The following is a 25,990-nucleotide window of genomic DNA, read 5'->3' as shown; positions in this document are numbered from 1 at the left end:
CTCTCTCCCAATTAGGATCAAGCTTTTAGCCTGAAACGAGCATGGGGGGTTAAAGGTTTATTTTCAAAGGTCAGAATTTTAGCCAGCTGTGTTAACAGGGTTACCTGCAAAAGATACACAGCTTCCACTCTATGTACTATGACACTAATAGAAATGGCCAGCAACCATTTACTCCAGGTATTCCTGCAACAGCTTTGTGAATACTAAAAAATGCTGCTCAGGGATTGTATAAGCAGTCTGGCCTTCTTTCCAAACCCCAAGCTCCACCCAGCGCAAATCACTGTGGACGACGGCTGCATGTGCAAAGGTGGGCCACGCTGGGCTGTTTCTCCGGCTGGTGAGGCCTCAGCAAAACACGATGGGAACACGGTACGAGAGTAACAGCAGCAACCCAAATTTAGTAGCATTAGCTTCTATGCCCAGAAGACAATATAAAATTTAACAATGCAGTTATACTACTATTTACTTGTGGATTCCCTTTGAAAACCCAAGCCCCACAATGCCACTACCCTGCTGAGTGCTCTTGGTGGGCCTGCCTACAGGCTGCATTTGGGAACAGTCCTGAAGGCCTCCTAGATGTGCCTGAGAGAGAGAGGATCAGGAAGATACCATCAGGGACTGACGTTAGCACACAGCGGTGGAAGGCATTCCTCCTTTCTGTTCCTCTTTTTCAATGAAGAATTAGTAGTCTATCCATGAACAAAAGTGCCTCTGTGGGAGCTGCAGGATCTGGCACCATATGCCAAGGAACCCAGGAGGAGTCTGGCTCACCTGTGCAACTGTTTATGGGCACGGGCTGTAGAACCAGTGGGGCAGTCAGCCTGCCCCAACCTCTCTTGCCATAATCAGGAAAAAAAACTCAAGAGTGCTGACCTGGGCTGATACCCACAGACAATAGAGAAACTGCCAAAGCTTAGCCCTTACAAAGAGAGATTCTAGCATGCCAATGGAGCAATAAACAAGTTTGGACACAGCAGAGATGGTAAAAAGAACTTTACCAATGCTGTCCTCACCCCCACCAAGGCAACACCGCACTGGACTGAACTAGCAGGTGACAGTGATCTCTCTCATGGAGGAAAAGAAGAGCAGTGAGTGAGTGTCCAGCCACCCCAGTGGTGTGGAACGCTGCTGGAGAAACCCGTTTCTATCCAGCAGCACCTAGAGTACTTACTTAGGCAGGATCTCCATGACTGGGAGGAAAGAGGAGATAAGAATACCAAACGACATTAAAGGGACTCAGAGCCTGCTGACTGTACTCAGCAGGAAGTCCAATGATAAGCCCCTGGGAGTACTACACCTGAGGATCTCCCTACAGGGCCTATGGGCAACTCTAATGCCCCAAAGGCTGAATCTATACCTCCCTCCACTCTGTGGGTGGCTACCTGTGCACACTCCCGAGTGTGGTGGCAAGACCAAGCTCCTTAGGGAGTGTGCTCAAAAAACAGGCCAGAGTCTGTGGACAAGGGAGAAACTACAATCTTAAGCTACAGCACCGTCTTCTGGAAAATCAAAGAAAGGTTTCCAATAGCCAGCCTGGTGAGCTTTAAGAACCAAAGATGTAAAAGCTTAAGAATTTTGCCACAAGAGGGAGCAAGAAGAGTGGAACAGGTGTACCCATACAAAGGCAGAGAAAACCCTAGATGGAAATAGCACTAATGAACCAAATACCCAACCTGAAGGCAACAATCAAAGATTTAAGGAGGTGGCTGCTACTTCAAATGTGAAAGCAGCAATGAAAACTACAAAGAACATGAAAAATCAAGGAAATATGTCAATACCAAAAAATAATAATTCTTCAATAACAGAGCTCAAAGGCAAGGGGTTTTGGATAAAGAATTCAAAATCGGTGTTGAAACTTAATGAGCTACCAGAAAACCCTAAAGACAGTTGAAATCTCTCTCTCTCTCTCTCTCTCACACACACACACACACACACACGCAGACACACACACACAAATGTTCAAGATGAGATATTACCAAAGAGACAGAAATCGTAAAAAGGAACCAAGCAGAAATTCTGGAGCAGAAACTCAATAAATGAAATGAAAAACATAACACAGTACAGCAAATGGAAGACTGAATAAGTGAGTTAGAAGATAGAATTTTGAAATAACCAAGTTGGAGGAGAACAAAGACAAAAGAATGAAAAACTGTGAAGAAAGCCTACATGAGCTAATCTATGGGATTTCATCAAAAGAACATATATTAGAATAATCCGGATTCCAAAAAGAAAAAAGAGGAGAAGGGGACAGAAACCTTATTAAAGAAGTAATAGTGGAGAAGTTCCTAAGCATGCAGAAAGAATTAGACATTTAAGTTCACAGAACTATAGAAGATCACCCTATTATCTCAATGCAAAAAGACCTTCTCCAAGACACATTATAATGAAACTATAAAAAAAATAAAGAATTCCAAAAGCAACCAGGGGAAAAATATTGTAACCTACAAAGGAACCACCATTAGGCTGTCAGCAGATTTCTCAATAGAAACACTACAGGCCAGGTGAGAGGGGAATGACATATTCCAAGCACTGAAAGAAGAAAATTGTCAGCCAATAGTACTATATCCAGCATAGTTATCCTCCAGATGTGAAGAAGAAATAAAGACTTCCCTAGATAAACAAAAGCTGAAGGAGTTCTTCACCACTAAACTGGTTTTGTAAGAAATGCTGAAAGTTCTTCAGGCTAAAATAAACTGACACTAATCAGCAACATGAAAATACACAGAAGTATACAACACACTGGTAAAGGTAAATAGACTTTGGATGGTATGTTATAGTATAGTATAAATGTCAAAGAAAAAGAGTACTAAAAATAATTAGAGCCACTATAATTTAACTATAGCTACTATAATTTTATGTTATATAAATATACAACATAAAAAGAGGTAAATAATGACATCAGAAATATACAAGGGGGGAGTAAAGGCTGAAGCATTTATAGACAATTGAAGTTAAGTTGCTGTCAGCTTAAAATGGCCTGTTTTATCTATGAGATGTCTTATGTAAGCCTCATGGTAACCACAAAGCAAAAACCTAGCATAGATGCACAAAAGATAGAAAAGGGGGAAGCAGAGCATACCACCACAGAAAATCATTAATTTACCAAGTTAGGCAGAAATAGAAGGAGACTATGCAAATACAAAATAATCAGAAAACAGTAAGATGGCATTATAAGATCTTACATAGCAATAATGTAAATGGATTGAATTAACCAATCAGAAGGCATATTGGCTTGAGGAATAAAAAATGACACAACTATATGCTGCCTACAAGAGACTCACTTCAGCTTTAAGAAAACACATGGGTGCAGAGTGAAGAGAGAAAAAAAGATATTCCATGCCAGTGAAAATCAAAAGAAAGTTAAGGGTAGCTATACTTACATTAGACAAAACAGACTTGAAGCCAAAATGGTTAACAAGAGACAAAGGTCAAAATATAATGATAAAGGGGTTGATTCATCAAGAAGATATAACAATCATACATACATACACACCCAATATTGAAATACCCAAAATGAAAATAGGATATGGAAGAGATATCTGCACTCCCATGTTCACTGCAACATATAAATATAACACCTAAATATATTAAGCAAATATTAATAGATCTGAAGGAAGAAACAGACAACAATACAATAATAGTAGGGGATGTCTAATACTCCAATTTCAGCAATAGGCAGATCATCCAGACAGAAAACCAACAAGTAAACGTTGGGCTTGAGCCACACATTAGGCCAAATGGATCTAACAAAGATTTGTAGGACATTCCATCTAACAGAAGAATACACATTCTTCTCATGAGCACATGGAACATTCTTCAGGATAGGCCACGTGATAGAGCACAAGTAAAGTCTTTTGAATTTAAAATGACTGAAATCATACCAAGTATTCTCTCCGACTACAATGATATGAAACCAGAATAACAAGAGGAAAGCTAAAATATGTGAAAAGCTACAAATCCATGAAAATTAAATAATATACTCTTGAACAACCAATGGGTCAAAGAAGAAATCAAAAGGAAATAAAATATTTCAAAACAAATGAAAATGAAACACAACGTACCAAAACCTATGGGATGCTGCCAAAGCAGTTCTGAGAGGGAAGTTTATAGTAATAAATGCATATATTAAAATAAAAGGATCCCAAACAACTTCACTTTATATTTTCTTTTTCTAGAAAAAGAAGAACTAAGCTCCAAGTCAGCAAAAGGAAATAAATAACAAAGATTAGAGTGGAAATAAGTGAAATAGAAACAAGAAAAATAATAGAAAAAAATCAGTGAAACTAAGCTGGTTTTTCAAAAAGATAAAATTGACAAGCCTATAGCTAGACTAAAAGGACAAAAAGAGGACTCAAATAAATAAAATCAGAAATGGAAGAGGTGACATTACAAGTGATACTACAGAAATAAAAAGGCTCATAAGAAACTACTATGAACAAATTATATGCTAGCAAATTGGATAATCTGGAAGAAATGATAAATTCTTGGAAACCTACAACCTGCCAAGAATGAATGAGGAAGAAATAGAAAATATGAACAGACCAATAATACGTAAGGTGATTTGATCAGTAATTAAAAAGCTCCAAACACTGAAAACTCCAGGACCATATGTCTTCACTGATGAATTCTGACAAACATTTAAAGAATTAATGTCAACATGTTTCAACCCTTCTCAAGCTCTTCCCAAACTGAAGAAGAAGGAACACTTCTAAACTCATTTTATGAGAGCAGCATTACCCTGATACCAAAGCCAGATAAGGACACTAAAAGAAAACTATAGACTAATATCCCTCATGCATACAGATTCAAAATTCTCAACAAAATAAAATCAAGCCAAATTCAGCAACGTATTAAAAGGATTTCACACCATGACCAAGTGGGATTTATTCCAGGAATGCAAGGATGGTTCAATATACATAAATCAATAAGTATGATATACTACATTAATAGAAAAATAAAAATCATGACCATTTTAAAAAGCTGCAGAATAAACATCTGACAAAATACAACATACTTTCATAATTAAAAACCCTCAACAAATTGGTTATATAAGGAATATACCTCAACACAGTAAAGGCCACATATGACAAACCCACAGCTAACATACTCAATAGTGAAAAATTGAAAGCTTTTCCTCTAAGATGAGGAATAAGGCAAGAGTGCCCTCTTTTATTCAACACAGTGCTGAAAGTCCTGGCTATAGCAATTAGGAAAGACAAAGAAATAAAAGGCATCCAAATCTGAGAGAAAGAAGTAAAATTGTTATTTGCAGATGATATGATCTTATATAGAGAAACCCAAACCGAATTAATGAATTCAGTAAAGTTGCAGGAGATAAATTCAACCTATAGAAATTAGTTGTATTTCTACACACTAACAACAAAACATTTGAAAAAAATAAAATTATCCCATTCATGATAGCATTCAAACAATAAAATAATCAGGACTAAATTTAACCAAGGAAATGAAAACTATCCCATTCATGATAGCATTCAAACAATAAAATAATCAGGACTAAATTTAACCAAGGAAATTCTTTTAACCAAGAATTTCATTCTGTACAATGAAAACTATAAGACATTGATGAAAGTAACTGAAGAAGATACAAACAAATGGAAAGATATCCTGGGTCCATGGATCAGAAGACTTAACATTATTAAAATGTCCTTACTACTCAAAGCCATTTCTAGATTCAACACAATTGCTATCAAAGCCTTAACAGCACTTTAAACAGAAATTTTTAAAAAATCATAAAATTTGTATGAAACCATAAAAGACTGAATAGCAAAGCAATCATGAGAAAGAAGAAATCTGGACGCATTATATTTCCTTATTTCAAACTATACTACAGAGATACATAGTAATTTAAATTTGGCTGTTATTAAAACAGACGCAGAGCAATGGAACAGAGAGCCCAGAAATAAACCCCAACATTAACAGTCACCCAATACTTGACAAGGGAGCCAAGGACCCTCAATAGGAAAGGATGGTCTCTATAATAAATGGTGCTGAGAAAACTGGACCACTATCCTACACCATATACAAAAGTCAACTTGAAATGGACTGAAGACTTAAACATACAACCTGATACCATAAAACTCCTAGGAAAAAAACATAGGAAAGAAGTTCCCTGACATTAGTCTTGGCAATGGGATTTTAGATATGACACCAAAAGCACAAGCAACAAAAGCAAAATTCAACAAGTGGGACTACATAAAACTGAAAAGCTTCTGCATAGCGAAGGAAACAATCAAAAAAAGAGAAAAGGCAACTTACTGAATGGAAGAAAAATATTTACAAACCATATACCAGTGAAGGGGTTGCTATCCAAAATATATAAAGAACTCATCCATCTCAATAACAAAAAAACAACCCGATTAAAACAAAACTAAAAACAAAAGACACACACACACACAAACATGAGCACAGGAACTAAACAGACATTTTCCAAAGAAGATATCCAAATGGTCAACAGGTATGTGAAAAGATGCTCAGCATCACTTAATATCAGGAAAATGCAAATCAAAACCACAATGAAATAACACCACACACCTGTTAGAATGGTTGTCATCAAGAAGGCAAGAGATAATAAGTGTCGGCGAGGATGTGGAGAAAAGGGAACACTTGTACCTACTGATGCGAATGCAAAGTTGTTCAGCCACTACGGTAAACAGTATGGAGGCTCCTCATAACATTAAAAAATGTAACTAACATATGATCCAATAATACTCCTGGGTATATAATCCAAAGGAAATGAAAATAGGATATGGAAGAGATATCTGCACTCCTATGTTCACTGCAGCATTATTCACAATAGCCAAGATATGGAAACAACTTGTGTCTGTCAATGGATGGATAAAGAAGATGTGAGATATATATAACTACACACACACACACACACACACACACACACACACACACACAGAGGGATATTATTCCGCCATAAGAAAGAAGGAGATCTTGCCACTGGTAATAACAGATGGCCCATAAGGGCATTATGCTAAGTGGAACAAGGCAGACAGAGAAAGACAAATGCCATATTATTTCACTTAGCTGTAAAATCTGAAAAAGCCAAACTTGATGGCAACTTAGGAAGATCCTGAATTCACCTCCTCTCATGGACACATCAAAGTCTACACCTACATATAAAGCAATTCCTCCTAAAGAACTGTGGGCTGATTGAACAGCTTTTGCACAATAAAGCATTGTGGGGCCACACAGAGAATGGCAGGAGAGATGGAGACATGGTAGTGATGGGAACCCCACCCCCAACGTGGTAATGTGCAGTAGGGAGAAACATCACAGATGGGCAATGTACAGATTCACCTGACCTGGGGCAGTGCAAAAAACCATCAGTTTAAAGGGCAACTAGACTGCTAGTGAGGGAAACCCATTTACTAACCTTGAGTGTTTGCCAAATGGTGGGGGAATTTCTCTCTCTCTGGGGTCAACAGTGCTGGCAAGAGCCTCTCCACCTTGATAGCACAGACAGGAACATGGAGCAGGTGCTCTAGCCAGCCTGCTGCCTCAGCAAGCCCTAAGCCTCTAGCCCACACCAGCTCCAGTCACTCCATCAAGGCTGCCCCAGCATGGAACACATTGGGAAACCTGTGGCTACATTTGCTTCAGCTCCAGCCATCCCCCCAGGGCAGCTCTGGCACTCTGTCAGGGTGTCCCCTGTGCAAAATGCTCTGGTCCATGCCTGCCCTAGCTCAAGCCATCCACCAGGGTGACCCTAGCATGGAGCAACCTGGGACCTACTGGTCCATGTCCACTTCATCCACACCCCAATCGTCCAGTGCCAGCCCTGGCATGAAGCACCCATCTCATCTCCAGCTATTCCTCCAGGGTGCCCCCTGTGCACAGCATGCTGGCCCATACCCACTTCACCTCCAGCCATCCTGGTAGCATGGCTCTGGTGTGGAGCTCCCCAATATCCTCCAGCCTGCACTGACTACGGTTCCAGCTGTCTCAGCAAGGTGGCCCAGGCACAGAGCAGCCTGGGACACTCCCAGAGCACCCTGGGATCTCCCAGCCTGTGCCACCTACAGCTCCAGCCAGTCAGCCTAAGCTGCCAGGCATACATGATCTACACAGGGGACATTCCTATTCATATTCAAGGCCACTCCTTCAGGACTGGGAGAGGTAGTTGTTTTACCTAATAAACACAAAAAGTCAAACAAAATGAGATGGAGGAATATGCCCCAAACTAAAGAATAAGACAAAACTTCAAAAAAAAAAGAACTAAATGAAACAGAGATAAGCAATCGACCTGATGAACAGTTCAAAGTAATGGTCATAAAGATGCTTACTGGACTTGAAGAAAGAGTGGATGAACTTGGGGAGAACGTCAACATAGATGGAAAATTAAAAAAAAAAATCAGAGTTGAAGAATATAATAACTTAAATGAAAAAGACACTAGAGGGAATCAACAGCAGATTAGCCAACATACATAGAACAGATCAGCATCTGGAAGACAGGGTAATGGAGAACACCCAAGTTGAAAAAAAAAAAAAAGAATAGGTTATGGGACCTCTGGAACAACATCAAGCATACTAACATTTGCATAATAGGGGTCCCAGAAGGAAGAGAGAGAGAGAAAGGGGCAAAAAGCTTATTTGAAGAAATAATAGCTGAGAACTTCCCTAGTCTGGAGAAGGAGACAGATATCCAGATCTAGGAAGCACAGAGAGCGCCAAACAAGATGAACCCAAAGAAGTCCACACCAAGATGCATATTTAAAATGGCAAAAATTGGGGCACCTGGGTGGCTCAGTTGGTTGAGCATCCGACTCTTGATTTCGGCTCAGGTCATGATCTCAAGGTCCTAGGATCAAGCTTCGTGTTGGGTTCTGTGCTCAGTGGGAATCTGCTTGAGGATTCTCTCTCTCTCTCTCCCTCTGCCCTCCCCTTGCTCGCTCTCTCTCAAATAAATAAGTAAATCTTAAAAAAATAGCAAAAATTAAAGATAAAGAGGGAATCTTAAAAGGAGCAAGAGAAAAGCAACTAGTTACATACCAGGGAAATCCCATAAGGCCATCAGCAGATTTTGTAGCAGAAACTTTACAGGTCAGAAGAGAGTGGCCTGATATATTTGAAGTACCTAGCAAGATTATCATTCAGAGTTGATGGAGAGAAAAAAAATTTCTCTCAGACAAACAAAAGTTCAAGGAGTTCTTCACCACTAAACTGATGTTAAAAGGACTTCTTAAAGCAGAAAAGGAAAGGCTGTAAGTAGAAGAAAATTATGAAAGGAAAAAATTTCATTGGTAAAGGCAAACATATAGTAAAAGGGGTAGACCAATCACTTATAAAGCTAGTATGAAGGTTAAAAGAAAAAAGTAGTAAATCAATTATATCTAAAAATTCAGTTAAGGGATTCACAAGTTTTATAAAAAGATGTAAAATATGACATCTGATACATAAAATATGGAGGGGAGGAGTAAAAATGTAGTGCTTTTAGAATGTGTTCAAACTAAAGCAACCATCAACTTAACATAGACTGCTATATAATTGGGATGTTACGTGTGAACCTCACCGTAACCACAAACCTGTAATAGATACACAAAAATAAAGAGAAAGGAATATAAACTTAACACTAAGGGAAGTCCTCAATCACAAGGGAAGAGAGCAAGAAGAAAAAAAGGAATAGAGAACTACAAAAAACAAAAACAAAAAAGCCCAACTCATAAAAACAGAGAATCGAATGGTGGTTACCAGAGGGTGGGAGAATAGAGGAGATGATAGAAGCTACAAAATTGCAACCAGTAAGTAAGGCCTAGAGATCTAATGCACTGGATTCACCTGTGTCCCTGAAGCACGAGACAAGGCTCAATGGGGCTGCTTGCTCTCATGTGCGCTCTGCCTTCAATTCTAGGTAAGGGGACCCCCGCCCTCCACCACGAGGGTGGCCAAAGCCAGGGCCCCAGGCCAGGATGGGCACCTCTGGGCTCTGCCTCCAGAGAAGCCTGGCTGCCTGAAGAAGCGAGGGAGGCAGGGTTGTCCTGTGTGGCCTTATAGGGACAGTTCCAGAGTCTAGGCTGGTGCAGATGTGGGCATTCTGGGCCGGACCAGGTGCCCAGGACGAAGGGGCTGGCTTCTGAGGTGGGAAGTAGAAGCTGCTCCACATCTTATGAAAAACTGAGAGCACTTCTGAAACTGTTATCTGAGGCTACTTTTTAATTTGTCTTCATTATCATTTTTATATCAAATTCAGTAGTAATCCTTGATCTCTGGTCAGTGATGAATATTAAATCTTCCAAATATGTTGTTTGGATGCTGTGCTAAGCAAGATGGGTTCAATATCCTTCCAATTTTTTTTGTACTTAAACTTATTTAATTTCCAGTCTGTTTAAGTTTCCTTGTGTTACAAGCCTCGTTCTGGATCACAGCTCCGCCTTCTTGTGAATAAGGTCTATTGTACATGTGAAAAACACAAAGAAAAATGACACAATGGAAACAGAAAGTAGAGCTTAAAGATAAAGGGATAATTAGAACATTGCCGAACAAAGGGAATCTAAGGGAAGGGTTGTGTTTGAAATGCACTGGCATGTTACTGTATATAGAGGTATGAACTTTTCTTAATTTTGTTTTCAATATTTCCTAGATCCTTCTTGCCAAGGTACTCTGTACTGAGCAATGTAAAAATCTAAACCAATTCATGTTGGTAAGTTACCAACTTTTATATCAGGCTAACTCAAGATTAAGCAGTTAAAATCCTTATTTCAATTTCTAAAGGAAAAGGAATACTAAGCAACAAGGGGCAGACCCCACTGGGCAGGGGCAGCCTCTTCTGATCCAACCAAGGACACTTGAGACCAAGGGGTCTCATCTATTTTCCTGTTCCACTGAATGAATCAGGAGTTGGCAAACTATGGCCTGCAGGCCAAATCTGGCCTAATAACTGCTTTTATATGTTTTTTCATTTGGTTTTTTATACTTTTAAAAGATTGAAAAAAATCAGAAGAGGAGTATTTCATGACATGTGAAAATTATATAAATAGCAATTTCACTATTTTTACTAGCACACAGCCAGGCTTACTCGTTTACGTCGCCCCTACGGCCGCTCTCCTGATACAACGGCAGCGCCAGGTAGCTGCAGCAAGACTGTGGAGCCCACGACGCCTACGGTACTGACCATCTGGCCCTTTACAGAAAAAGCGTGCCGGCCCTGGACTGGAAGGCACGCCAGGGATTTAGTAACAGTTTATGGGAGAACAGGTTTTGGTTGGTTGTTAAAATATATAAATCAAGTATCAGATGTCTCCTGATTTCAGAAATATTGAAATGTGAAAAAAAAAGTCTGTGAACCAAGCAATATGGTTGGTAGCTAGAGCCGGCTTTCTAAGTATTATACAGATTCTCTACGCCTTTAGGAAATGCTTTCCAAAGAATTTTTGTACATCATCGTCCAGCGTAAAGCCTTCAGAATTTGTCATTCAAATGGAGAATCGCAGAGACCCTTGTCTTGCATTTCTGGCTGTTCTTTCATGAGTCATTTCCTTTTGAGCCCAGAGTCCCTGTAGGTTACATACATTTACAGTTTTCATTATGCATGGTAGTTCCATTCTATTATGTCATGGAGAACAGAATTAGCAGATACTGAATCCTTGTTCCTAGGGAAAATACAGGGTTAGGTATCCATGAATTGCTGGTCACATTATCAGCGATCAATACACCACCTTGTTTTATGTGTTTCTGTTTCAACATGCCTTATTTAATGTATATTGCTGATTCTTTAACATTGAACTCATGGCCAACAGCACTATAACTCATGCCTGAATGAAGTTTACTGAACACAATTATTTTCTCCATAAGGCACATCACAGCCTTCTTTCTGCTTGGGAACATGAGACAGTGCGTAAGCACTACATTTGGGGACCACTGTGAACAGCAGAATCACCAACAAAAACGCAAAAACTGTGTCACTAAACAGATCCTGAAAAGGACACTTAATTTACTACACGAGAGAGGAAACAAGAAGGCAGAACATCACCTTGCTTGACCTTAGTTGGGAACACACACATTTTTACTGCTCGGCACGCGTCTGTGAATGACTGCAAAAGGGCCATATTGATTCTGTGGTTACAAATATATTTTAGCCAGTAGGAGAATTTGTAAATACAGAATCTACAAATAATGAGTATCAACTATGTTTGAAAGCAGAGTCACCTTCTAGTTCCTTTAACCATGACCTTTTAAACAAAATTGATCAACCGGCATCTTCTGGGTCTTTGCAATCTCAGTCATTTAAAATGATCTGCCCTAGTCTGAAACAGCCCCAGTTTTAACAGTCCTCTTTTCTACTGCTGAACGACATCTCTCTCCCTTCTGAAATTTCTCCACTCTTTCTTTTTGTATCAAGTTAGGCCTGAGTTGTTCAAGGCTCCTTTTCAGTGTATGGATGAATCTCTTATTTCCTTCATTTCTCCTACCCTGCTTCACTTAGCTTTCTGCCTTTCATATCCTCCACCGCCTCCTTTCAAAGACACATCTGCCCAGTGCATTGCAAGCTGCAAAGTGCTCTCCACACTCATCATCGCCTCTGACCACCACCATCTGAGATGGGTGATACTGTGCCTAGGAGAGGCGGCATTAGCTGTGGGGCTCCTTGTTCAAAGTTTGCTACAGATTTCAAGATGGTGAGAGCAAAACATGAAGCCAAGAGTGGGACCCTTCTCTGCGTGGGGCCCTGAAGGATCCCTCACCCACCAGGGGCAACAGAGCTAACCAGGTGCAGGGCTGGCTCTACACTGATGTATCTCACACGTGCTGCCCTTCCTCCCGCGCCCCTGCCTTCTGGTCCTGTCTCACTTACGAACCTGGGAAAGTGTACTTCATCGGTCTGTTTTTTTTTTTTTTTTTCTCTGTAAAAAGGTAAAAGAGTAAATATTACTTTTATTCCTTTTTTATAGAGAAAGGAATTAAGATGAGGTGATTAAGTGTAAACAATAGTATTTACTCATCCTTGCCTCATGGAGTTATTAGGAGGATTTAATGACAGGACTTAAGAAAGAAAGGCACTAGGTAAATCCCAGGTATTACATTGTCATTTTATATTGTAAGAAGGGGGATTTAGTCTGCGTAAGAGGGGGTTTTTATTGACACAGGTGTTAGACAATGAGATAGTTTTCCAAGATCTTCCCTAGATATATTTTAGATTAAGAAAAGATTCCTATGTGTCTGGTTAGATTTTGATGACTTCTATGAACATGACTTCCAGGACCCTCAGTGGTTCTTTCTACCTGATATTTTGTTTTTATTTTTTCAGAAAGCTCACCTTATAGCATCATAAGTCTTACAGAATCAGGTGGGAATGGAATGCACAATTCTTTTATACCATCCCAAACAAGGCAAATTCCTAGTTTCCCCAGCATTCTTTCAAAACTAGCTGTGAACAGCGGCACATGGTCTATGGGTATGCAACTTTTAAAATGTTAATGAAGCCAAAGAAGTAGTTATTACAAGAAAATATGCCTTCTCCACTTTTCTTTAAATAAATTAGGATTAGACACAACTTTTAATTTTTCCAGTTAAGGATTAAAAGGATTAAACTACTGTCTGTTATCATTGTAAGTTCATAAGGGAAAGATTCTGACACCAAAACAGATAAACAAAACCCATGGAATGAGAGAAAATACTTAGAAGTCATGTATCTGATACGGGGTTAATATTCAGAATATATAAAGAACTTGTACAACTCAACAACTACAACAAAAAACTGGTTTGAAAATGGGCAAAGAGGGGCGCCTGGGTGGCTCAGTTGGTTGAGCATCCAACTCTTGATTTCAGCTCAGGTCATAATCTGAGGGTAGCGGGACTGAGCCTACTTAGGATTCTCTCTCTTTCTCTCCCTCTGTCCCCTCCCCCCACTCAGTCTTTCTCTTTCTCTCTCTAAAATAGATGAATAAATCTTAAAAAAAATGGGCAAAGGACCTGAATAGACAATTCTCCAGGGAAGAAATACAAATGACCAATAAATGCATGAAAGATGCTCAACATCACTGATCACTAAGGAAATCCAAATCAAAACCACAGGATAACACCCTCACACCAGTTAGAATGGCCATCATCCAAAACAAAACAAAAACTCAGTAACAGCAAATAACAAGCGCTGGTGAAGTTGTAGAAAAATTGGAACCCTTGTGCTCAGTTGGTGGGAATGTAAAAAACAGTGAAAAATAGTGTGGGGGTTCCTCAATAAATTACACATAGAATTATCATATGATCTAGCAGTTCTACTTCTAGGAACACACCCAGAGAACTGAAAGTAGGGTCTTGAAGAGAGATCTGCACACTCATGTTCATGTAGCATTATTTACAACAGCCAAGAGGTGGAGGCAACTCAAGTGTCCGTCAACAGATGAACGGATACACAAAGTGTGGTATACACATACAACGGAATATTATTCAGCCTTAAAATGGAAGGACATTCTGACACATGCTACAACACGGATGAACCTGGAGGATAATATGCTAAGTGAAATCTGTCAGTCAGGAAAAGACAAACACCGTATGAGTCCATATATTTGAGGCACCTAGAGTAGTCAAATTCAGAGACAGAGAGTAAAAGGGTGGATGCCAGGGCTGGGGGAGGGGGGACGAGGGGTTGTTTAATATATATATGGAGTTTCGGTTTTACAAGCTGAAGAGTTCTGGAGATTGTAGGACAACGTGAATGTACTTAACACTAGTGAACTGTACAGTTACAAATGGTGGAAGTGGCAACTTTTATGTTTGTGTATTTTACCACAATTAAAAGGAATGACAAACTCCTATACTCAAGTTTTTTCCTCATTTCTCTAAAAGCTAATACAACTGCATCTCAGAATGTGATGTAGCTACTGACCAGCAGTTGGTAAGCACTGTCATAGTCTAAATGTCAGCCACTGAAAATACTCAAAGTTTTAAATCAACCTTCTCCAAAGAGGTAAGAAAGTAACCCAGATTTGGCATTAAGTCAGCCACAGAAAACCATGACCGACCACAAATGACTGACGGAGCTAAAGTTCTGGGCGGCTGCATGTGGAAAGTAACTGTCATTGTCATTAGGGTTTCATATGAACGTGATGGGTGAGGAAGGACTCAGGCCCACTATTATTGATAAAATCGTGACTGGAAATGCAAGATCAGCCTCGACGCACCGTGGCTTGCCTTCGACGCCCGCCTTCCATCTCCGTCTCTAACTAGATTGATAGATGTATGCACGATGTACACATGTATTTAGTGTATGCAATACATATATGTGTATGGAGTATATAATAAAGCTTTCACTAATTCAAAATTACTCATGTGTGACTGGATCGAGTTCTGTAATAGTTTGTTTTGGGGTTATTCACAAAGAGTTTGCTAAGCCACTGTGATTTCTTAGCTATACTCAAACACAAAAACTGCATGTTCTTTCATCCACATATAAAATACTCATTTATATACATGCCCTCACATGACAGAAAGATTCATGCTTCTATTTATTAAAGCAATTTTTCTAAGGAGCTTTACTGGAAAACATGTTCTTGAATGTTCTTTTTTTAAAAAAAAACTTGTCCCAGTTTGCTTTGTGGCTTTTGATACAGTTATTGGAAACTACTGAACATTAACACAAGTTGAATCAGTCAGCGATTTTTCACAATAACCTTCCTGTTGCTATGGCTATTAAAGTGTTCAGATCGTTTGCTGACTGACCTTTCCGCAGCTTCTGCCCCTCTGACCCCTCATTTGCACAGTGGGAGACACATTCTTTTCTGGCTTGTCCCCTATGTCCCTCCTTTTGCTTCTTCTTCTTCTTCTTCTTTTTTTTTTCTTTTTTAGCTCAGCAGCAGCTCCTTTGTAGCCTCTCCAGAATCTTCCCATTTGGAATCCACTGGCCATTTCTCCCTCTGGGTTTCGTTCTAGGCCCTCCACTCCACACCAATTCCTGGGCAGTCCCATCTGGCCCCAGGCTTCATGACCACCATGTGCCGCCCACTGCCCCATCTGCATCAGCATTCCATGTTCCTCATCTTCTTCTCCACAGAGCCTAGTATCTACCTGACATTTCTTCTGGGTTGTCCTAAGGACACCTCAAATCAGGACATCTAAAACCTACTCATCATATCCCCTCCCAAAGCTCTTCCCTTCGTCCCCTTGTCAGTGCTGGTTCCAGCCCATCCAGCCATCTATGTCTAAATCCCAGGGTCATCTTCGACCTCCTCCCTCCTCTCTCAATCTCCATGTCCTATTCATCACACCAAGAGCCATCCATTCCACCACACCAATATCTCCTCAGTCCCCCTTTTCCCTAGTGCTGACTTAGTCCCCCATCTCTTACCTGGATCACCTCATCAGCACCCCAACTGGCCCTTTGTTTCTCTTGCTCGTCCACTAATAGATTCTCTAGATCAGCACCGTCCAATAATGGACAATTGTCAGACTTTCTGCATTGCCCCAAATGGCGGCAACTAGCTACATGTGGCCACTGAGCACTTGAAATGTGGCTACTATGATTGAAGAACTCAACTTAAAATTTCACTTAATTTTAATTGACTTCCGTGTAAATAGCCGCATGTGGCTAATGGTTACTATACTGCACAGAGCAGGTCTAGATTCGCGCTCAAAATCCCTCAATAGCTCCCTTGTGGTGGTTCACAGATCCCTTCATTGTCTCCATTCTCATTTCTCTCAGTTCCTCCCCAACGCTCTTGGATGCAATGAAATTCTCCATTTCTCAAAATCACCATGCTTTCTCTCTCTCTTGGGATATTAACTCCTTTGGCTTGGAACAGCTTCCCTCCATCTGTCTGGCAAACTCCTACTTTGCGTTTGGGGCTCAGCTTAGCAATCACTTCCATCACCTCATGCCGTGGGCCATCTCCACCCTGCCTCTTCCTCTTCCAGATATGCCACCTATGGGCCTTATAGCTCATATTGAGCACCTGTCACACTGGTTTTAGTCCGCAGTTTGTCTATATTCCCCATCAGACTGCACTCTGAGGTCAAGGACCCAGTCTCCTTTGCTGCTGTTGTATCCTCAGCACCAGCACAGTACCTGGCCTCGTGGAGGCTGCTATACATGGGCCTACTCTGCCAGGAGCTCGGGTCCCAGAAGCAGAGCCCCTCAGCAGCACTTCCTCTGCACATCCCCGTGAAGACGGTCAATAGGAAGTGTAACTGACATAGGGATGTCTCATTCCACAGAGTCTAAAACAACGAGGCACTGAAAGATATCGTCTCTTACATAGAATCCCGGTTTTTCAGATCCTCTTTCCAACAGGTTTAGGAAGACAGTAATTCAGCTATTCTGCCTCTCACAATATGAACTGATTACAAACCCAAGGGGAGCTTTGAGAGTCACAATCCTGACCATTGACTGATGCTGCCCTTAATTCACATGAGAACAAAGAAGGAACAACAGGTAAGGACATCCTTCATTATCTGTGGGGCTAGCTTCTATCTGAGCTTCATGGCTAATCCTAGACCTTTCCAAATCACAACCAAGGTCATCAACTCCCTATTTATCCACAATATCAAAATACTAGAACTTATTTTTTCCATTTTCCCCCATTCCTATTTTTTAAAAAATCTGATGCATTTTTTTTCAACCGTACGAACATAAAAATGGTCTAAATGAAAATAAGCACTCACTGGTGCAATTCACCTAGGGCAATGCATTCTGAACTATGCTATACCCTTGAAATTAGAAATCTGTAAAGGCAAGTGCCAGTCCTTAGGTACTAAATAGAAATGCAGAAACAGATGCTGCAAACCATTAATAACTGTTCCACTGGTTTCATCAACTAGACAAAGAATAAGATCTGCCATGTCAATTATTCATTTAATTTGAAATCTTTACCTATGAAGATTTCTTTTTCAAAAGGAGAGGGCCTATGCAAATCTGTATCCTCCCCTCCACTGGTGCCTTGGAAGATCAGGCTTTGCTCACTTAGCTGACTCTGGAATAAACATCTCCTCCTTTATTTAGAATCTTTCTTAGTCGTGGTTTTGTCAGAGAAGAAGGCAGTATAACGCTGTTAACAACTATATTAAATAGTTGTTTTGCTCAGTGAAATAGAATGTGGCTTTGAACTTGCTCTCTCTTACACACACACACACACACACACACACAGGTACTGTATTACAAATAATCAAATAATGTCATTTCCTTGTCCCCTGAGCAAAGGGAAGAGAGGGAGATTTCTCTCCTCGTGCTGAAGCACCATGGCCTGCCTTTATTCATTGCTCGCAGTGTTCTGGTAATACCTGGGGCAAGGGTTTATAGTTTGCCAGGACCAATCCTCCTGATGGTCACCTCACAGCAATCTGCCATCATCCCATCATCAAACACCTTTAATCCTTCCAGCAAATTAGAAAGTGGCTCGAGCTCACCCCAACATGTTTGTAACAATAGCCATCTCCCCTGGTGAATGTCTGGCTGACGTGGTGTGCCCCGAGGACCTGAAGGACCATGGAAGTGCTTTAGGACCGACTGAATTCTAGCAACTCACTACCAGAGAACGTATGTGCTTCCTGCCCTGCTCTGTGGAATGGTCCTTTCTGCCTATCTTGCCAACTGTAGCCTGTCATTTCCTTGAAGGTCCAGGCTGTGCCTCAAGGATTTGGGTGTCTCTGTATTTAAAAGTACATGAAAACTGCCTGATGGAAGTTTTTTGGTGGCGTGGAGACACGGTTTTGGGGAAACTCTAACATAGTCTGGGAAAAGGAAAAAAACTCTAACATAGTTGCCTGCTCTGCGACAGATGCCCCACTCAGGACCCATGTTGTTTCATTCACTCCTAAAAATTCCCTGTAAGATGGACATCAGTCCCATCTTACAGTTGAAGAAGTTTAAGTGAAGTGCCCAAGTTTACCGCGAGAGATGGTGGTGCAGGACCACAGGCCATCCCCTGGGGTCACATTTCTGTGGTGGGCTCCTATTTTGGTCTCAGAACGTTTCCTGGGAAGACATAAACCAGAATCCAATGTGCAAGAAAGCGGGCTGCCCAAATGGTGGACTGAGCCCAACTTGTGGCTTGCATTCTTCAGTGTGCGGTGAGAAAGGCTGAAAATAGGTTTGCGTCGATCTCAAAACCACCTACAGTGTAACCACAGTGGAAATTACCGTTACCACAGCCCGGATGCAAAAGCACCCACTAATTGAATGAGCAATGAGAATCTCAAAATAATTTGCTAATAGTCTCCACTGCTTGCAGCAGTATCTCTTTTGTTGGTGATCGTGTCACTGAAACTTAACGCCCTCTTCACGTAGAGAATGAAGTCTCCCCAGCGCGCACGTGGAGCATTTACTGTACCACCAGATGTTCTGCTCCTCACCCCCCCCTCCCCCGCCCCGGCCACCTCCCCCCGCCATGGAAGGGAGACCTTGGCTCTGAAAGGAGAGCCACTTCAGTTGTCGAGCATTCCCTCCGGAACCAAAGAAAGCAATTCTTTAGCAACATGACCCTCAGCATGTTTCCTTTTGTCACGCAGAGAACAACATCTAAGGGACACACCAGTGCCTGCCCAGGCAACGGATAGGTTCTTACCTGGGCTTAATGATCAGATGCAGAGACAAAAGCCTCCACACCAAAACCTGCTCAGCTTATGCTGAGGCCAACCTAACATTTTGTTTTGGGAACTGCTAAACATGCATGACATTTTAATACAACGCAAGGTTCACCGCCTTCAAGATGTAACCCTGTGCCTCACAAAAACAATGCATTCCAGAAGATGCCAGGGAAGATCCAAATGAGTCTGGAGAGCTGGAGAGCAGTGCAGCTGTTTTTAATGTTCCTAGATGCTAGTTTTCTGATCTGCAAAGAGGCAGATCAGCCTAAAACTGAACAGCTGTTATTAGCCTGAAGCTCTCCCTCATGGTGACAGTGGTGTCCGGAGCACGAGACAGTGAGTCAAGAGGGTTCAGCTGCCACCAGCTACGTATGGACCCTGCAAAGTCACTCTCTGGGCCTCTGTCTCTTCTACGAAATAAAGATTCTCTGAAGCCCTCCCGGAAGCCTTCCAGGACCCCTGCCCAGCACAGCTGGCTCCTATGCCTTTTCAATCAGGCTTTCTATCAGTTCAGAATAAACGTCAGTGAGCCCACAACTCACGGCATGCTCACCTCGTCAGAACTCCCAAGCACACTGCCTATACAGTGCTGTCTGGGGCGCCTGAATGGACTGCAAACTCCTGGAGGCCAGGCTTCGGGTTTCTTCTCCATTGTACACTGACTGCCTTGCACTTTCAGACATTAAAGCATTTGCTGCATGAAATGAATATCTTTCTGCATCAGACAAGTGGGATTCTGAAGGACAGGTATTCTATTTGCACTTGCACCTTTAGCCCTAGAACACATTGGGGCTCACTGGCACATGAAAGAAGAAGACCCACGTGCTCTCAAGGGTTCTACTGCTCGGGGAGCCAGTTTTGGCACCTGATTCCCTTCTGCTGTGCACTGTTCTCCAGCCACCTGTCTAGAATCTAAGCTATTTGAGGGTGGGGTTGGTGTCATGGATTTATTTTGTATCCTTTGTAGCCTTGTCAATAGTACTACCCATGAGGCACATTTTTGCTAGTGTGTATACTGAAACGAAGATGATTCTAATAGTATGACCCTGAAACTAACAGAAAAAGGGCAATTTTTGCTTCTAAAAAGTACTATTAATATCATCATTTAACATTTACTAACAGCTCTATACAATGATCATAACATAGTTCTTGATCTCTATGAATGAATGAAAGTTACCAATAACTTCATTTGAAATGTGCTTCTTGGGGGGCCTGGGTGGCTCAGTCGGTTGAACATCTGCCTTCGGCTCAGGCCATGATCTCCGGGTCCTGGGGTGGAGCCCCGTATCGGGCTCCCTGCTTAGTGGGGAGCCTGCTTCTCCCTCTCCCTCTGCCCCTCCCCCCACTCACGCTCACTCTCTTTCTTGCTCGCTCTCGTTTGATCTGAAATAAATAAATAAAATCTTAAAAAAAAAAGAAATGTGGAAAATTAGTTGCCTATCTTAGCAAGAGCTAGAGAATGACTATTAATTGCCAATTTTCTTTAGAAGAATAAGAAATCTATATGCCTTGCATATAACACCCAAACATTTACAATGCAAAAATACATCTATTCCTAGCAGCCTGACCACAGCTGCTTTCTTTGAAACATTCTTTGGGGAAAGATTGATGTTCAGGGGGATTATGATTCATTAAAGTTGCTGACCGATTCAAATACTTAACTGGCCAATCTATTTTTTCAGAGAATGTTCCGTTCACACACCTTGGCACCGTTCTGCCAACACATGTGTGCACCATGTGGGAGAAATCCACATGTCCTGAGATATGGACATGTGTCCTGAGGGGTGGCATACTATGCACGCTATTTAAGCAGAGCTTTGGTTTGACTTATAGGGTTCATATTTGTGAACCTTACACACAAATGCTCTTTTTCCACAAGGTGACCAAAACTAGGCTCGAGTACAGAGCCAGTCATTGTTAGCTCTTTATTCCCTGGAAGAAAATTCCACAAATGTTGATTCACTAATTTACTCTAATGAAAAAGCCGTAGGCAGTCTCAAGTCTGAGTAAGCGTGAATGTTAGAAAGGTCCCTCTAGACTTACAATGCATTTTTCAATGTTCTGTCTGGAATAGGAATATAAATAGAGCATTCAAGATGCTTCTGTTAGGCTACTTCTAAGTGCAAACATTTTTGATAATTTAAAACAAGGGTTTCAGAATTAAAATGACTACAGTGATTCCCCAAAGAATGTTCTCCTTCCAGCCAGGGTGGAGTAAGGTGGACTGGATCTACCCTTCCACAAGGAAAAACCAAAAATGCTCTCAAAAAAACGAAGCATTTAAAAAAATGGTTTTCTTTTTCTTTTTTTTTTTTTAAAGATTTTATTTATTTATTTGACAGAGAGACACAGCGAGAGTGGGAACACAAGCAAGGGGAGTGGGAGAGGGAGAAGCAGGCCTCCCACTGAGCAGGGACCCCAATGCAGGGCTCGATCCCAGGACCCTGGGAACATGACCTGAGCCAAAGGCAGCGCTTAATGACTGAGCCACCCAGGCGCCCCTAAAAAAATGGTTTTCAAGACACTCCATATCAGTCAATGAAGGATAATGATCTCTAGAAGAAAACAGGACAAAAGCTTGTGACATTGGCTTGGGCAAGGATTTCTTGGTTACAACACTAAAAACAGGATTCATGAAAGAAAAAAACAATCAACTGGACTTAATAAAAAATTGAAAACTACTGCTCTTCAAAAGACATTGTTAAGAAAATGAAGATAAGCCACAGACTGGGAGGAAATACTTGCAAATCATAAATCTGATAGAGGATCTGCATCTAGAATATCTGAAGAACTTTTAAAATTCAACAATCAGATGATCCAACTTTTAAGAATGAGTGAAACAGATGAATAGATACTTCATAGACATAAAGATGGCAAATAAGCACACAAAAAGATCATTGATCATTAGGGAGATGCAAATGAAAACCACAGTGAGACACCAGCAATCACTTCTAGAATGGTTAAAACTAGAAAGACTAGCTATACCAACTGCTAGCAAGGATGTGGAGCAATCTGAACTCACACACAGTTCTCAAGGGAAGGTACAACTGGACAACCACTTTGGAAAAGAGTTTGGCAGTCTCTTGAGGAAAACACACCTACCATGTGACCCAGGCATTCCACTACTAGCTAGCCATTCACCCAAGGAAAAGAAAGCAATGTCCATGCAAAGAGTTGTATACACATTTTAGTGCAGCTTTATCTGTATCACTTCCTATCCTGGAAACAATCTAAGTGTCCATCAACAGGTGACTGGACTACCAAATTGTGGGATATCCATATGGTGGGATGCTACTCAGCAAAGGGCAGGGATGAACTAGTGATACATGCATTCCCATGGATGAATTTCAAAATAATTATGCTAAGTGAAGAAAGCTAGGCCAAAAAACCTATATACCGCATAATTCCATGTATACGAGACCCTGGAATGTATTAACAAATCCGTATTGCCAGAAAACAACTGGGGAGTAGGAGGTAGCAGGAAAGGTTAAAAAAGGCAACAAGGAAATTTTGGGGGTCACAAATATGTCTATTATCTTGATGGTGATGATAGTTTCACGGGTGTGTGAAAAACTTCCCAAATGTATGCCTTAAGAATGTTCAGTTTATTGTGTATCAATTATACCTTGATAAAAAAATACTAAGAAGACACTGAGATTTGCCTTGGGGAATTTTGCAGAATATCATCATTTATGATCTAGTCCTCTGCGTCAAGGACTCATTGAGTTCCAATCATGTGCCAAGCATGGCACTAAAAAACCAGCTGGGTGAGGACAGTCTGACACACAGACCACTGGTGTGGACTCGAGTGTTTCCCCAGGGCCACTCTGCTTAAGGCACAGGGGTTCTGAGAGGCTGTGGAAGATCAAGTTTTAACTTGGGTTGCCAGTCTCATTACACGCAAATTGCCTCAAAGTGTATTATCTATTATCATATGTTGCGGTGATGACAATCACATACTAATTCTAATTTTGCACTTAAGCCTGTCCATACATTTGAACAAATAAGAGAATTCATCAAGAAAAACCCAAGAACCCATTCTGAGTCCACTATAACGGGCTTTCCACAAGCCAACCGAAGAAAGTAGATCTGCTGCCTGTTCTCATATAGGGGACCTCTGCCCCAGGCTCTAGTTTCTTTTGTTCTCTGTGTGAGTTGTGGAAAGCAAAGTGGGTTGTGATCTCTCTAAAGCTGCATTTGCCATCATCTCTTAGTCCCACGATTTTCCATTAAACCATGCTCTTTAGGCCACTGATAATTAGCCAAATTATCACGGAATTCACCTCATGGGAATTTGACTTAATACCATATGAAAAGCTGAGAGAAAGCAAAATCAACGTGATATGTACCGAGTGTTCAGTGTAAAACACTGGCGAGTGACATTCCTTATCTATCAGACCACAGAGGCATCATCACATTCCACTGGCATAAACAAAATCTTAAAGGATGACTCATGATTTCAATAAAAATACTAGTATAATACTAGCCATGGCGCCTGGCAACATTTTTCTGAACAAGAGAGAAATATTTGAAAAAGGACTTCTTATAAAATCATATGGGCTGAACGTGGACAATAAATCTTTCAAAAGAAAGTATGAAAACTTCACAAACATAAAAAACAAAATCAGCATGACTATGTACAACTTTTTCTTTGAGCCAGAGCTACAGAAAACTGCTCGCAAAGTGAAACAAGAAGCATATTTCAAATGACATGACAAAGCAAGTTATCCAATTCGATGTTTTGTAAAAACTGCTAACACCTCAGCTGCATCTATAATTGATTAATTTAGAAACAAGCTCAGAATTTACTTTCTCTAGTTACCTAAGACAAGAAAGGTGTCTCCTGTGAAGAAAGAATATAGGATTCAATGTTTGGCAAAGACTGAGATGATCCAAGTTGGCCCTGGACCACTAATAATGTTTTGGAAAGATTGGGTTATTAGATTAACAGTTGTAGAAGATGGACACTATTTATGCAATGTTAAAGCAAACATTTTTATTAACCAAACATTTCCTAAATTGTAAGCAGAAATGTGAAACTTGATCTGACACCTGTAGCAAATCTGAGGGCCTTCCCTGGCCCAGGACACAGGGGTTTCGCCATGATGGTCCACGCCACTCTCATCCTGCTCAGAATGGAAGACAGCCACACCTTTTACTTTACATGGGGTTTGTTTCAAAGGTGATCTGAAGAAAATTTCCTTCCTAATCAATTCTCAACTCTTGCTGCCTCCCACTGGATAATTTATCCCTATTTCTTCCCAAAGCCCTGAAAACTCTCCCTCACCTCTCCAGTTTTGTCGGGTCAACAGTGTGTGATTGTTGATTCCTCATTTAACAGGCACCAAGAGGCTCTACTTACGTCATGCATGGAGTCCAGAAGCTTGGTCAGTTGGTAGAACCTTTGCCAGCTCTGCCCAGAATTGTTGGGACACTTAGTCACCATCTTCCTCAGTTCTTTGATGTAATTTGTCCTCATTTCTTCAAATGCAGCCTGGCTTTTGAGGCCATCCTTTGGAACTGTGTTTAAGGAATACAGACATGTAAATCCCCAGGATGGAAAACAGCTTTGACATTGTAGCAGTTAAATGGCCTAGAATATTTTGAGGTTTTTTGGCTCACACTTTTAGTCTGCATTTATGAACAAATATGGCAGTTATCTATTGGTAAATTCTTGTTCACATCTACATACAATAGAATAATAACTGCTATTTATTGGGTGTATGTTAATATGCATCTTGCATATATTAATTTTTTATGACATAATCATTATTCTCCTTTTATAGATGACAAAACTGGAGACTGGAGGTTTAATTCTGCCCAAGGACACAGTAAATAAATGGCAGAGAAGGGGTAGAAACCTAGGTCTATTTCCAAAGCCTGCCTCTTAACCACAATGTTACATTGCCTTGTGGCCTGTCATCAAAGTGTTTTAGGAATCCTAACTTGCCAATACTTCAGAGGTAGGAAAATATCCTTTGATTTTCCAGGAAAACTGTAAGAGCCACGGACAACCTAAGCTGGGGCTAGAATTAGAAAGTGACATCTCTATATTCAAATTCAAATATCAAAGACACCTGGGGAGATTGGCCATCTACGGGGTGGGGGAGCACAGACATGCTGAGAAGCACTTTGCATCTTCTTTGCACCAGGACCACGTGACCAGCGGGGCCGTCAGTGGCCTCCCAGACGACAAGGCAGTGGGTCTGTGCGCTGGTTTGTGTGTGCAATTAGTAACACCACAGTGGCTCTGCAGGTAAGCCAAAAATCTGTAACTTTCAAAGAGAATAAACCATGTTCCCCTTTTTCTTTGAGAAAGTAAAAAAGTAAGGATCAGGTTTTGTTTTATGTAGTGGCTGGCTTTTTATTTTAAATTTAAAAATCTCACTTAGAAACAATATTTTGGGATTCAGGGCTTGGAAGCATATCAAATGTCTCTGTGGCCTGCTGA

The 25,990-nt window shown here is 40.9% G+C and overlaps 1 protein-coding gene across 5 annotated transcripts in view; it reads right to left on the bottom strand.

Annotated features, from left to right (window-relative positions):
* NR3C2 (nuclear receptor subfamily 3 group C member 2) overlaps positions 1 to 25,990 on the bottom strand; it is a 322,324-nt gene that overhangs the window by 10,263 nt on the left and 286,071 nt on the right. For all 5 annotated transcript variants that reach the window (XM_081811789.1, XM_081811786.1, XM_081811787.1 and 2 more), the window contains exon 8: positions 24,902 to 25,059. In XM_081811789.1, the coding sequence (XP_081667915.1) occupies positions 24,902 to 25,059 (158 nt within the window). The remainder of the gene's footprint in view (positions 1 to 24,901; positions 25,060 to 25,990) is intronic.

This window comes from Leptonychotes weddellii, chromosome 2, assembly GCF_054177405.1.
Source record: "Leptonychotes weddellii isolate Sample4059 chromosome 2, ASM5417740v2, whole genome shotgun sequence".
Classification (NCBI taxonomy): Eukaryota; Metazoa; Chordata; class Mammalia; order Carnivora; family Phocidae; genus Leptonychotes; species Leptonychotes weddellii.
The sequence above is the reverse complement of the archived record's forward strand: the minus strand, read 5'-3'. Positions and strand labels throughout refer to the sequence as shown.